This window comes from Panthera tigris, chromosome A2, assembly GCF_018350195.1.
Source record: "Panthera tigris isolate Pti1 chromosome A2, P.tigris_Pti1_mat1.1, whole genome shotgun sequence".
Classification (NCBI taxonomy): domain Eukaryota; kingdom Metazoa; phylum Chordata; class Mammalia; order Carnivora; family Felidae; genus Panthera; species Panthera tigris.
Genome location: NC_056661.1, coordinates 115,750,495 through 115,764,500, shown reverse-complemented (window position 1 = coordinate 115,764,500; position 14,006 = coordinate 115,750,495). Strand labels below are relative to the sequence as shown.

The window sequence follows — 14,006 nt, the reverse complement described above, 5'->3', positions numbered from 1 at the left end:
CAGTTAGTGTTTCATGGATACACGGTTTCAGTTTGGGAAGATGAAAAAGCTCTAGAAATATAAAATGATGATGGTTACACAACATAGTGAATGTGCTTAGCGTCACTGAATTGTACACTTACAAATGATCACAATGGTACATTTTGTTATTTATGTTTTACTAGAATGAAAAAAATAAAAGTCATGCTGTATTTTCCTAGACTAAAAGCCTGCCTCCTGACAATGGCCCACAAGGCCCTGTGCACTATGCACTGCCCACCCCCACCATGTTCACACATGCACACAAACACGCACACTGGCACATACACACACATGCGAACACAAGTGCATGCACACACACCTGCACACACACAGCTGGCCGCACATATATGAACACGCACATGCACACATACCTGCCTCTATATGGATATGTGCGCGCGCGCGCGCGCACACACACACACACACACACACACACACAAACACACTCATTCCTCTCCGATTTCAGCTTCCACCAACCCTTCCTCCCCTTCTGACCCCACTGGCCTTTCTCTCTCTCCATTTCCTCCTGCTTGGAGCCCTTCTCCACAGATCCTTCATCATCAGCCCTGTCTTCTTAGTCAGTCTCTGTCATATCCCATTTTCTTCAAAGTTTTTATTCCCATCTGTAGTTAGCTTGCTCACTGTTGGTTTACTTGTGTGTTTTCATCTTCCGTTCCCCATACCCGCCTCACCATCCGTGACTCTGGAGAAGCAAAAGCCTGGTCTAATCTTGCTCACTGCTGTAGGCTGATGTCTGGAAAGGCTCATGAACATTCATAGGGTAAATGAACAGATTGGCCAAAGGCAAAAGTGTGGAATAGTCTGCTTACCTTTCCAAATGCCTCAATTCCCTTAGATTCCTCTTCCCCTTAAAATTATCATGTACTTAACATGGTCTTAAAGGAACATTTGCATTTAATTACGGTCAAAATCAGAAGCCAAGAGATTAGGCTCTAATTGTAGCATTTCATGCAGGACCTCTCTACACCACCTGTAGCCTGTAGGGGATATTATGGAGAGATAGATGGAGGTCTTTATTATATCCTATAAATCAGACTAGTAATGTTTGAGATAATATAAAAATGACTCTGCCTTGAAAACTTCATGTAGCTCAGCACCCTGAGCCAGGTGAAGGCCACCTGGTTCTCAGCACTCTCCCCAAGGAAATGTGCTTGAATCCCATTTCTACCATCTACTTAGTACTCACACACTTAGGGCCAGAGAATAGATTTCTGTGGCTACAAGAAATGAGGGAATTGGCACACTGGGCGTACCTCTGGTGTTGAAAGAGAATCTGAAAGCAGATGTGGCCCTTCGCAATGGAGCACAGCCCTTCCTCTGTGGCATCCCCTTGTATTGCCAGCATTGGATTTGTCAGCAAATGTCTATAATAGAAAACCAGACTTCTGCTTCAGAATACACTTAAGAGCCTGGACGGTATCTGTTGCCACTTTCCTCCATTATTACCTGAGTAGAGACCTCAGGTTTACATTTCTGATTCAGCTGTGTGATGCTGCTGTACTCTGTCCTTCCTTCCATCTTCCTCGTAGACACAGAAGGGGGAAACCAAACCACCAGAATATGGCCCCAAAATGCCACTCAACTTTATTGGTTTCCAAATATGGATTCTGTTTTGGCTGAAAATAGCACTGGGAGTTTTGATTTATGAAGTAATGCCTTCCGTTCTTTTTTAGGGGGCAGCCAGGTAATGGGGAGATTAAAAAAAAAAACAAAAACCCACACAACTCTAGGGAGTTAGACCACCCTCTGCTGGCCACCTTGTGGTACTGTATAAAACCCACAAGGCTGAGCTGAGCTGAGCTGCTCTCTCAGCCCAGGACCATTCCACAGTGTAAATAAGGGTTGCCTAACGTTCCAATGGATTCGATGAACAAATCTAGTTTGGGGGAGAAATAATCGGAGAAACTGAAAATTGGTTGCTTTATTATGACCAATGTTAACGAGCCTCCTTCTTGGTTTACAAAAAGCTATCTAGTTACCATCTAGAAAAATAAAAAAATACAAGTTATTTCTCTCTTAAATTGCAGTAGTCAGAGCCACAGGGACATCCAGGGAATGGCTATTCCAGAGGAGGGGCTTAGAGGCCAACCACATTATTTGGCCGAAGTGTGAGACCTGAGACTTTCCTTCTGACGTTGCATGTAGCAGAAGTAGGGAGAAAACCCGTATCTTTCACAAATGTTGCTTGTTCAGTTGCACACTGTAAATAAAGAGTTAGCTATTAATTTCTATGAAGTAATTAAAAGTATGATTTGTTTAAAAAGCCAGAACCCAGAACCAGCACACTATATACAATGCAGAATCATTCTTTTTTTTTTATTTTATTATTATTTTTTTTTAATGCAGAATCATTCTTGTGGTTTTTTTCTCTTTCCTTTGCTTTTCCTCTTAATATCTGTAATAAGTTGACCCCAAAGTACTAAAAACAGATAACTTATATTTGAATCCTAGGCAAAATACTGGAGCACTAATGCCCGTGAGATTGAAGGTACGGTATTTGACAAGAATGGAAAAGCCGTGCATCGGCTCTTCGGGAAATGGCACGAAAGCATCTACTGTGGGGGCTCCTCCTCGTCCACCTGTGTCTGGAGAGCAAGTTAGTATTTGGGTTAATCAGTTCTGGGCCAGGGGTGGGGGACATGGCCAGAGGAACCGCAGGCGGGCTGGCAGCAGTGTCTGTCTCGTACCTCTAGCCTCTACCTGCTTTGAACTCCATTCGAGCGGCCAGCCCTTCTTTCATTCAGTAATCATTATCTCAGCCTCATCCTTATGCTTCTCAACAACACCTCAGTTGGCCTGCTAGGTCCTGGGTTCTTAATCCTGGAACAAAGCCATTGGTCACTTAATCCGTGGTCACTCTCTCTGAGGAAATCTTCCAGGCCACACACATCACTCCTGTGCCTATCTTGGGCACTAAGGAGTGTTAGTGAAGCACAGGAAGTCATTCTAGAGTAAGAATGAATAAAGAGGAAACTGTCAGTAGACAAGAAGAGTGACCTGGGGCTTCTACAAAAGTCAGGGGTCTCCTGGATTCACCCAATACCATTAGCCACTCTGATGTCTCTTGTAATTCTAGAAAAATAGCCCTTGAGCAGCTGTGGGGAGAAAGGGCTAGGGAAGCCAAACCTTCATAATATGTCCCCAAAACCTTTTAAGACGTTTGTTCATCTTTTAAGTCTTGGTCATATTATAAAACCATCATTTTGAGATACCACCACGAGAATGCTTTGGGCTGATCAAAACAAAACAAAATAAAACAAAATCATTCTAATAGTGACTTAAATCATTAGGATGTGTGCTATTACTTAACAAGGAAGGGGTAGGATGGGCCCGTGTTTGTTATACAGGCAACTTACCTGTGTCAAGAGCACAGACCATTGAGGACACATTCTGTCACTCCCAATGTAGCAGTGATACATTGCAGGGGCCCAAGGCTCTGGGTGGTGGCAGCCTGGCAGCTTGAAACTGTGGCAGTGGCCCCATCCTTTGAAGGGTGGAGGCATCCTTCCCCCACTGGGCCTTGTCGTCTGGGCCTGTGGTGGCAGTGGTAACCCTGATGATCTCTGAATCACCTTCCCACTCATTCTTCCCTTTGCTTGAGGGTTAACACATGTTTGCAGCTGGGTAACTTGATGGAAGCATCCTGTAAAATGCCAGTGGTCCAACAGCCTTACTTCATTCGGTCCCCTTGACATCCAGCTGGCAGTATTTCTGCCGGTATAATCCCACATCTATTCCCGGCTTCCACTGAGTTAGTTTTAAATATAAATGTGTAAGATATGGAGGGACAAGACTTGGTAAAAGGAAGGGCAGGAATGGAAAAAAGAATAACATTGACCACTTGCTATGGGTTCAACACTATTTTAGGTACTAGACAGAGTTCCAGGAGGATTTGACATTTCTTAAATGAAAAATGGATTCTCCAGAGTGAGAGTGTTGTTAGTCAGGAAAACATGGACCCAGAGTTCTTTTTCACATGTTTATTTTTGTAACAAATTATTTTTATAACTTGCACAGTATAAAAACTTCACAGCATTACATAAATTCCCTATCTGACCACACAAAAGAGGTCTTATCCTTATAGGTAGAAGAAAACTTACAGAGAAAAAGGTTTATGGAGGAACATTCAACACCTATTTGTTAGCCAGAATATTTTAATAGAAATGGAAGAATTTAGAGCTGAGAGAGAAAAAATAATAGCTGGTTTGAGATGAAAAAGGTGAAGGAATTAAAATGTAATGTAAATGAAAGGAAGTTGGAAATGAATGATTTCTTTTTCTTTTAGATCCCATGCCAAAAGGCTATGAGCAATATTATGGCTTCACACAGTTTGCCCTAGAATTAAATGAAATGGATCCATTGTCAAAGTCTTTATTACCACCTACTGACACTCGATTTAGACCAGACCAAAGGTAAGGACTTTTTAAACATTTTTATCTCCAGAGATGTAAAACTCTTTATAAAGAGTCTTACTAACAACTCCCAGGCCATCAGAGGAGCCCGAGAGAGACAATGTCGTTAGGAGTAGAGGTCTAGGAGGACTGAAAACAATCATGTCATGGGAGGTATGGAGCCCAGCTTAATTCTATGTGTGGCCTGGCCTTTATTCATCAGTAAAGGCTTAATTCTATTGAAATATCCCCCCAAAGTGTTTATTTTTAAGAGTTTTACTGCCTATAATAATATAGAACTTATAACTGTGTATTTGAAAGAGTGAAAAACACCCAATTCCTTTACACTTCAGATTTAAATTATTTTGGTGCATAAAAACCTAACTTCTCATTCTAGGTTTGCTGGCCACAAGCTGTGTCATCTTTCTTAGTCTCAGTTTCCTATTCTGTATAATAGAAATAATTATCTCTGCCCTGGGGCCTAATTAAGACTCAAAACCCAGAAAGGAAAAAGGAGAATTATATATTTGACTTTATTTAAAAAAAACCAAACTTCTTCATGGCAAAGTAAATTTTTATACCCAGAGTCAAAAAGACAAACGACAAACTGGGAAATCTATATTTCAACTCATTTCATGAATTGGTTTCAAAAATCAAGATTAACTCACTAAAAAAAAAAAAAAAGACATAGGAAAATGAACTGTTCACAAAGTAGGAAATGCAGATATCCCTTAAACATATGAAAAGATGCTTAGTCCCACTGAGAGAAATGCATATTTTCAAAAATTTTTTAAAAAGTTTATTTTGGGGGGGGGGAGAAATAGAGAGCAAGCAGGGGAGGGGCAGAGAGATAGAGAAGAAAAAAAAAAAGAAAAAAAAAAAACCCAAGCAAGCTCTGCACTGTCAGCATGGAGCCCGATGCGGGGCTCAAACTCACGAACTGTGAGATCATGACCTGAACTGAAATCAAGAGTTGGATGCTTAACCGACTGAGCCACCTACGTGCCCCAAGAAATGCATATTTTTAAAAAATATATAGACATACTAATTCTTAATGTATCAGGTAGCAAGATTCAAAAGTTTGATGTACTCTGAGGCTACAGGCAAAAGGTATGGTGAGGAAACAGGTGGGATAAGAGATGGGGATGAAAGGGACAAATTCCTTTTTATAGATCTGATTTTTTGAGCCATGTATATGTCACCAGTTCAAAAAATAATATCTTGGGGCACCTGGGTAGCTCAGTCAGTTGAGCGTCCGACTTTGGCTCAGGTCATGATCTCGCAGTTCATGAGTTTGAGCCACACATCGGGCTCTGTGCTGTCAGTGCGGAACCCACTTTGGATCCACTGTCCTTCTTTCTCTCTGCCCCTCCCCTGCTCACTCTCTGTCCCTCTCTCAAAAATAAATAAACATTTAAAATAATAATAATAATAATATGATGATGATGATGATGTCTTCCCTAACTACCCCAAAATACTGTTTTAAAGGTTGAAGGGGGGGTTCTTACCTATAGGGAAGCATTTTGAATATCCAGTCTTAGATACAGAATTCTAGAAGTAATGATTACAGTATTTTCTCGGAATTTGTGTTGCTTTTTTTCCCTAATGCCTCAGGTTCCTAGAAGAAGGGAACTTGGAAGAAGCTGAAATACAAAAGCAGAGGATTGAACAGCTACAGAGAGAAAGGCGACGGGTCTTAGAAGAAAATAATGTGGAACACCAGCCGCGGTTTTTCAGGTGTGTGCACATATTGTGTGGGTCATTGGTGGATAGGTACTGGTGACACCTGATGCTTCCAGTATGAAGAGAGTAAATGGGCTGTCCCCTTCCCAAAGGAGAGCCTTCTTGGTGTTTTTCTTGCTTCAGAGTGCAGAAACTTCTCCCCTGGAAAATGGAAATTCTGAGTGGTCTAATTCTTTCTTTTTTTTTAATTTTTTTTAATTTTTTTTTTTTTTTTTTTTTTTTTTTTGAGAGAGAGAGAGAGAGAGCACAAGTTGGGCAGAGGGGCAGAGAGAGGAGAGAATCTTAAGCAGGCTCCACACTTAGCACAGAGACCGATATGGGGCTCGATCTCATGACCGTGGGATCATGACCTGAGCTGAAATCAAGAATCAGGTACTCAACGGACTGAGCCACCCAGGTGCCCTGCAAGTGGTCTAATTCTTGAATTGCAGAAGTTACAAAACACTTCAGTTTGGATTTGGAACATTTACTGTTAGTTTTAAAATAACTTGCCATTAAAGTCCTGTTAAAAATAGACTTAAAGATCTAGAAGGGGCATCAGAGATCATCAGCCCTTTACCCCCTCTTTTATATTAACTGGGCAGAAGCAAAGGCCCAAGGAACATAGGAGGCCCCAGTGAAATGTCCTGGACTGGCACCTGGCTCTCCTGGCTACTGGCCAGGGCTTTGTATGGTTTTAGGGGCTTTTTTATTGGTTTAATAAAAAAAAAAAAAATCAACATTAAAACAGGCACACACAGAAAAGCCACAGGCTTCTGCCCTACCCCTTCCACCCCAGTCTTGCTTTCAGGGAAGCCAGGGTTTTTTTGTTTGGGGTTTGTTGGTTGGTTGGTTGGTTTTTCGTTTTTTTGTTTTCTGTTTCTGTTTTGTTTTGGTTGCCATTGTGTTTTAATGGATAACATGAACACTTCTAGGAGGAATTAGCTACTGATCTGTCAGCAGCAGAAATAAAGTCTGTATTCCAAAATAGCAAAAAGTACTATTCATCCCCAAAATATAATGCTTTTTCCCCCTAGAGTCAATGTGGGTTTTGCCAGATCCCTTCTGATCATTTCCCCAGACTCAGGAGATAAGCAAATGAAGATCAACCAGAGTTTCATCCCAGAATATTCATAACTTTGTTTAAATATTTTAAAAACAAGACATCTTTAACTATTTTTTAAAGGCAAGAGATAGATAAATGGATAGATTAACAGACTGATCAGTTGATTTACTGATCAATTGATAGATATACACATATACCTTTAAGTAGGCTAATTTTTTCTTTTTCTTTCATAAATCATCTAGGGTCTTGTGTCTGTTTTTTTTTTTTGTTTTCTTTTTTTTTAAGTAGGCTTCATGGCCAGCATGGAGCCCAACATGGGGCTTGAATTCACAACCCTGAGATCAAGACCTGAGCTGAGATCAAGAGTCAGACACTTCACTGAGCAAACCAGGCGCACCTCATGTCATTTTTAAACAAAGGAAATTACATTTATAAAGATGTTCATTGCAGTATATTCAGGATCATTAAAAACTGTAGGTAACTAAACTGTCTCAAGAACTAGGTAGGGAGATTCATCAATTTTACCTAATGTGAAAGTCCACAAAGTCTGTGGAGCTCTATGGGAAATAAATTAACATTTAAATGCAAAATATAAACCATTATCTAGGCTGTTGTTGAAACCATCTAGAATTATGTCTGGAATGGAAAAGGACAGAACATGGATGCAGCCAGGTGGCTCTTTTTCCTCTTGATTGTCTGTTAAATTATCACGCTATTAGATGTGGCAAATAAAGAGCTGGAGAAAAGGCAAGAATTCTTCAGCAGTAGTGGTCCTGGCAAAGAGGTGACAGAGGAATGTAGGAACAAGGGAAGTGTCCACAGAAATTCCAAGTGGCAACTACAGTTCCTACAGAACTGGGCTCCTCTGTTTCATAGTCAAGTACTGGGTATGCAGACTGGCTTATTTTAGACACATCCCTTTATTAGAATAGGGAAACAAGTGTGGTAAGAATCCCTGTTCCTGGGAGGTTGAGAAACAGGCACTCTCCACTTATGCTTTTGAAGCATATGAAATATCAGTCAAAATTATAAATGTACACCCTCTTTGACATAGTTCTACTTACTGGAATTTTTAATGTGACTATACTCACATATATATAAAATTACATATTGTTATATGTTTATCATATTATTATTAACATATGTCTGTGATAGCTAGAGATTAAAAACAACCTCCTAAAGGCTCACCAGTAAGATACCTGTTAAATTGTGGTCCATTTCTACAATGGAATATCATGCGACTGTTTAAAAAGAAATCAGGGTCACCTGGGTGGCTCAGTCAGTTAAGCATCTGACTCCTGATTTTGGCTCAGAGCATGATCTCACAGTTTGTGAGTTCAAGCCCCAGGTCGGGCTCTGTGCTGACAGTGCTGAGCCTGCTTGGGATTCTCTCTCTTCTTTGCTCTCTGCCCCTCCCCTTCCTCAAGAATAAACAAATAAACAAATAAACTTAAAAAAAAAATCAGGATTCCCTATTGCCACAGAGTCCCCAAACTTTTGGGGACTATAAAATACAAATGGTAAATATTGTTAGCTTTGCAGGCCATAAGGTCTTAGTTGTAATTATTCCATCCCACTGAGCGGCATAAAAGCACCAATAGACAACCGTTAAACAAATGGGCATGGTGGTGTTCCAATAAAAAGGGATTAAGATTAAAGGGTATCTACTTATAAAATAAATACGTCACAGAGATGAGAAACACAGCATAGGGAATATAGTTGATAATATTGTAATAATGTATGGTAACAGATAGTGACTACGCTTATTATGGTGACCACTGATGTAGTGCTGTGTACAGAATTGTTGAATCAATATATTGTACACCTAAAACAAATATAACAATTTATGTTAATTATACTTCAACTTAAAAAAAAAAAAAAAAACAGCATTACAAAGATAGGCAGAAGCCTGGATTTGGCCCATGGGCTGTAGTTTGCTGATCTTACTGTGACAACAGAAAATGATCTCCAATATGTATTGTTATGTCAAAAACTCAAAAGGTAGGACACCATAGAGTGCTGTCATTGTGGAAGAAATGGGAGAGGAGTGGAGTATGTATGTGTATGCATGCGTGCTCACACATGCATGAAATTTCTCTGAAAGAATGAAGCTTATAAGATCATCATTGCCTCTGAAGAAAAGGACTGGAAATCTGGGAGATAGGAATAAGAAGAAAACTTTTAGCTATCTACCCTTTTGTACCTTTTGAATTTTCATCTATTTAATATATTATCTATTCAAAGGATAGTGAACCAAGGCTATTCTCTCCTGACTCTTATGTCTTCCAATTCCTTTTGTTTTTAATGTTAACTTATCACTTCATTGAACAATCTAGTTGATTTGTAGCTTTTCCATAGTCACACCCAAGGTGTGGCTGTCATCCCAGCCATGTTTTATATATGACAAACTGTTCCCTTATCCATGCTTCTCTCAAGCACCATTTTTTCACAGCCTCTAAGTTTGAGAAGTCAAAGTCAGAAGTGACAAAATGGCCTCCAGGCTTCCTGTTCCCTCATAGTTCCCATATGAGATTATCAGGGACATTGTATGTCTGTAAGAATGATAGCCTGGCCCAGGGTTGGGAGGAAGAAAGGAGGGAAAGGGAAGGAGAGAATATGACAGTGTTTTCAGTAGCCTTCAAGAAATTCTTTTATCCTTCACAGGAAATCCAATGATGACTGTTGGGTGAGCAACGGCACCTATTTGGAACTTAGAAAAGATCTTGGTTTTTCCAAATTGGACCATCCTGTCTTGTGGTGAAAAAGGAAAGAAGAATGATACACCTGTACTTCTCTTGTGTTTGCTTTCTGAAGCCACAAACCTGTGTCTATATATTTAAAAGAAATTATCTAGAATGATTACCTGTGCTTAGCTTAGCATTGTATTTAAGTATGTATTTTCTTCAATAGTTTCCTTTATAATTTCAAATGTTATCACAATTGTTTATATGAATGTAGAACACCTTGATATTTCATTTTATATATAAGCTATTTAATAAAAATGAAAGACTGAATGTTAATGTGTGGGTTAAAAAAGAAGCTTTAACACTAATTTTCCAAAGGTTAGGAAAATTCAAATTAAATTCATGCCTTATAAAATTATGTTGGAGAAAAAAAATTTATCTCTCCCAGGTGCATTAAGAACTAAGAATACCCAGGGTTACTCACTCATGCGTAAGCTACCCAAGTTTAATTTGGTAGCTCAGATATCTTTTTGCCTCCGACAGCTCTTGAATTGCTCATCCAGAACAATTCTGCTGGTGCTGGAGTCCGAAGAATACTTCCATTTTGGTGGTTGGGAGGCTGGTAGGAGATTAGTAGGATGTACGTTTTTACATGACATAGATACGGCACCTTCCTGAAGAGGAAAAGCATTTGAGCTCATCCCTCCCTAGAGTTCTTATTGCCTTATGTGCAAAACTGTACCCTGTTACTCAGAGAAATTGTCAATCTGAGAAATGCCCATTAGTTAAACACTATAATGGCATCCCAGAGACATAGTAGGAAATCTCTCCTTAGTGAGAACCAAATTCTTGACAAGAAACTGTTTTCTGCTTCCCTCCAGCCCCACCCCTAGATTCCCCACTCCCTACTTTTCTGTTGAGTATGGAATGTTCCAGTTTAGCATAAAACATATGGTGCATTCCACACAGCAGTTTGACTTTCTAAAAGTTTAGCAAAATAACTGATTGTTTTCAAGAACTCAACAGTTTTTTCTTAAATACTGTTTTGGTATTTTCTACCTCTTAATAACACCATATTTTAGATCTTGTATAAGAAGTTTGACCATCTGCCTTATAGACAAATGTAGAGAATTGATGTTCTTCCTTTGTGTTGTGTTCTGATGAAGCTTTGTCTTATCTCTTTCCTACACTTTCTTCTTACTCATTTCCCTCTTTTGTGAGTCTTGCAGCAGTCTTGAATAATACAGATTATAACTCCTGAAAGGGGAAACTTTGTCTTTTTAAATATGTTATTTTAAAGTACGATAATAGAATCTGTGCAGTAGTTGAAGTGTGTTATCAAAGTAGTTCCAACTTCTGCCCAGATTACATTAAAACCAAAGCGTAATTTTTAAGTCTTTGACTCTATTGTCCATAACAGTCCTATGGAATATCAAGTATAATGGTGTGTTAAACAGTTTCGCCAGAAAACACTTACAGATATTTAAATAATTTCAGAGCACGTAGAATTCCAGAAATGAAAAGGAGAATAAGTATCGGGAAAAAAAGAACACATGATTTTTTTCAGTTTACACCAAATAATCAACTAGTTGGACAGTATTGCACTTTCAAAATGTAGAGTTACAGAAAGTGAGTCGTGGCCTTTTGGAATTTGCAGATGATTAGCATTTTAAAACAACAAATGATTCCTTAAATATTACATTCATTCATTCCATTTTATCAAGAAGTCAAGATGAACACAATGTGAATGTCATTTCCATTTCTAAGCAGTTAAAGGACACAATCAGATTCTTTGGTACGTGCTTTGTTCTTTTCTTTTCAAGCATATATCCAAAGTCTGCTCGCAGAGAGGAAGAAGCAGGCTGTAGATGTAAGGATACTCTAGGGGAAAACAAACCTAGTTTTCACAATGTGAAGGAAAATGTGGACTTTTAGCCATATCAACTATGAAATAGGCCTCCTCCAGAGGCTGGCTCAAAAAAGAAACAACAACAACAAAACCAAGATGGGCAGCCTGAATGGGTGTAGCATTGTTATATAGTATTTGGAAATTTTTTCATTGTCCCCGTGCTGTTATTTCAATTGATTTTATGCTTTATATTGGAGTCACAAAGATAAATGGACCAAATATCACCTTTGTAGTCCTCTTATTTGAGATGGAAACAGAGGTGAATTAGAATATAGTACAGAACTATATGCAAATTTAAAAAGCTATTAGTACCAGCATCTGTAAAGGGCTTTTCTAAAATTTAAACAGTTTAGTGAGTCATACTGTTATAATCTTAAAAGTACCTTGAGGGGGAAATGCTTCTTTTTTCCTTTAGTCCCTATTCTCAAAAGCACCTTCCCATGTCATCTGTAGCTCAAGGGTATTTCATATTTTTAAGATAAAGAAAACAAACGTGGCATTCTTTGGGAAGAATTGAAGTAGAATCTGACTTTCTGAACTTTGAAAATCCCAATTAAACAATTGCAGTCACTGCACCATCTAAGATATGCTGTAACCAACCTCCATTTTATTCCTGATGATTCTATCCCAAATCCATGGGGAATTACACAGATACTCTTGGGAATGGGACTTTGCACCGTCAACCACATTGTACTTCAGAAGTTCCTATGGCCACTATCGATTACCCCAAGTTGCAGGTGATTCATTCAGGAAGAAACCAGCACTCTCCAGTGTATCCAGACAGCACATGGCTTCCCTCTGCTGACCCCAAAGCACAGTCTGGTATTTCCCGAGTCAAATGTAATAATCAGAATCACAGGGTGGCTCTCCATGCCATTTGCCTCCCAAAAGTCAGGCCAGTTCTGGTACTAATTTAACCAGAGTTCACTTTAGGACAACAGTCCAGTTATCTATCAAGGAAAGTACCCCAATAGCCCACAATCTTTGTTTGCTTCCTGTGGGGCTCTCTGGAAGAGAAAAACAAACCTCAAAAATACTTGATTGTTTATTTCATTTGAGCTGCTGCCTTTCTCACATTCTGCTTATAATTACCATCAGTAAATCATTTACTTGAACTTCAAGTATTGTCCCTCATCCGTATTTTCCAGATTTATGATGAGTGGTCTTGTTCGACCATTAACAGTGTCAACCCTAAAAGAAAAACCATAAAGTTTTTATTTCGCTGTTGAATTTTGTTGTAGGCTTACTAACATATTCCAGAAGTTCTATCATGCCCTCAAACTATCATATAATTTTCTCAGACCTTTTTTTTAAAGTTATGAGTAGGAGCAATAAAGTTGTTCTTGTGATGTTAGGAAGAATAATTCCAATGTATTGGCATAATTTATTTGAATCTTTAATTTTGATATTAACATCAGCATAAATCTATTTTTGCTACCAGATGATAGCTATTTTCATGTGCTCAACTTCCCTCTGCATATATGAATCTGTTATTCGGTGTTAGTCTTTATTTCCCTGTGTTGGAAATATGTATCACATAATTATCTGTAAATCATGACAGAAAATGCAAACCACTTCCTGAGACTTCTGTTTGGGTTATGCAATGATAAAAAGTTGCTAATTTATTTTGCTCATGATGGTTTTATCTTCCTCTGTTACCCTCAGAGGATACTTAAAAAAAAAAAAAAAAAAAAAAAAGGATGTCTGTAAATCTTCTATCTAGCTGTGTATAAGATTATTTTCTGTTTAAATCCCACCCTTCCACCTATACCTCATTATCTCCACAAAGCTCCTACTAATTTGTTTATCCCCCCTCATGTAGCTAGTTGACTGGGAATAAACAACATGGAAAAAGGCCAACTTTGTCTTTGTTTTTCCAGATTAATGGGTATTAGTGGCTGCTGAAAGGGACAGAGTAAGACTCTAAACTAGGTTCTTTGGAGGAAGAAACACACCAGGTTACCTAAAATGATAGAGATTTGAAATAAGAATACCCTGAGACATAAACTGGGAACCCAAAAAGTTGCCGCACATTTTCAGGATGTACTACAAATGTAGGTCCCCCAGCCCTCAGGATGAGGGAGCCCTGTGTTTACCCCAGCACACTATGGAAATAAGATTTTCTGCGGGCCCTAACATGAAAAAGGAAAGTGCTGACTGCTTACACCAATTTAACGGCCCTTATGAGTGACTGG

The 14,006-nt window shown here is 39.0% G+C and overlaps 1 protein-coding gene across 3 annotated transcripts in view; it reads left to right on the top strand.

Annotated features, from left to right (window-relative positions):
* The window catches only part of OSBPL3 (oxysterol binding protein like 3), a 177,754-nt gene extending 164,390 nt beyond the window's left edge, over window positions 1-13,364 (top strand). For all 3 annotated transcript variants that reach the window (XM_042968434.1, XM_042968442.1, XM_042968450.1), the window contains 4 exons: window positions 2,491-2,635; window positions 4,325-4,451; window positions 6,045-6,167; window positions 9,883-13,364. In XM_042968434.1, coding sequence (XP_042824368.1) covers window positions 2,491-2,635; window positions 4,325-4,451; window positions 6,045-6,167; window positions 9,883-9,979 — 492 coding nt within the window. In that variant the 3' untranslated portion in view covers window positions 9,980-13,364. The remainder of the gene's footprint in view (window positions 1-2,490; window positions 2,636-4,324; window positions 4,452-6,044; window positions 6,168-9,882) is intronic.
* Window positions 13,365-14,006: the final 642 nt, after the last annotated feature.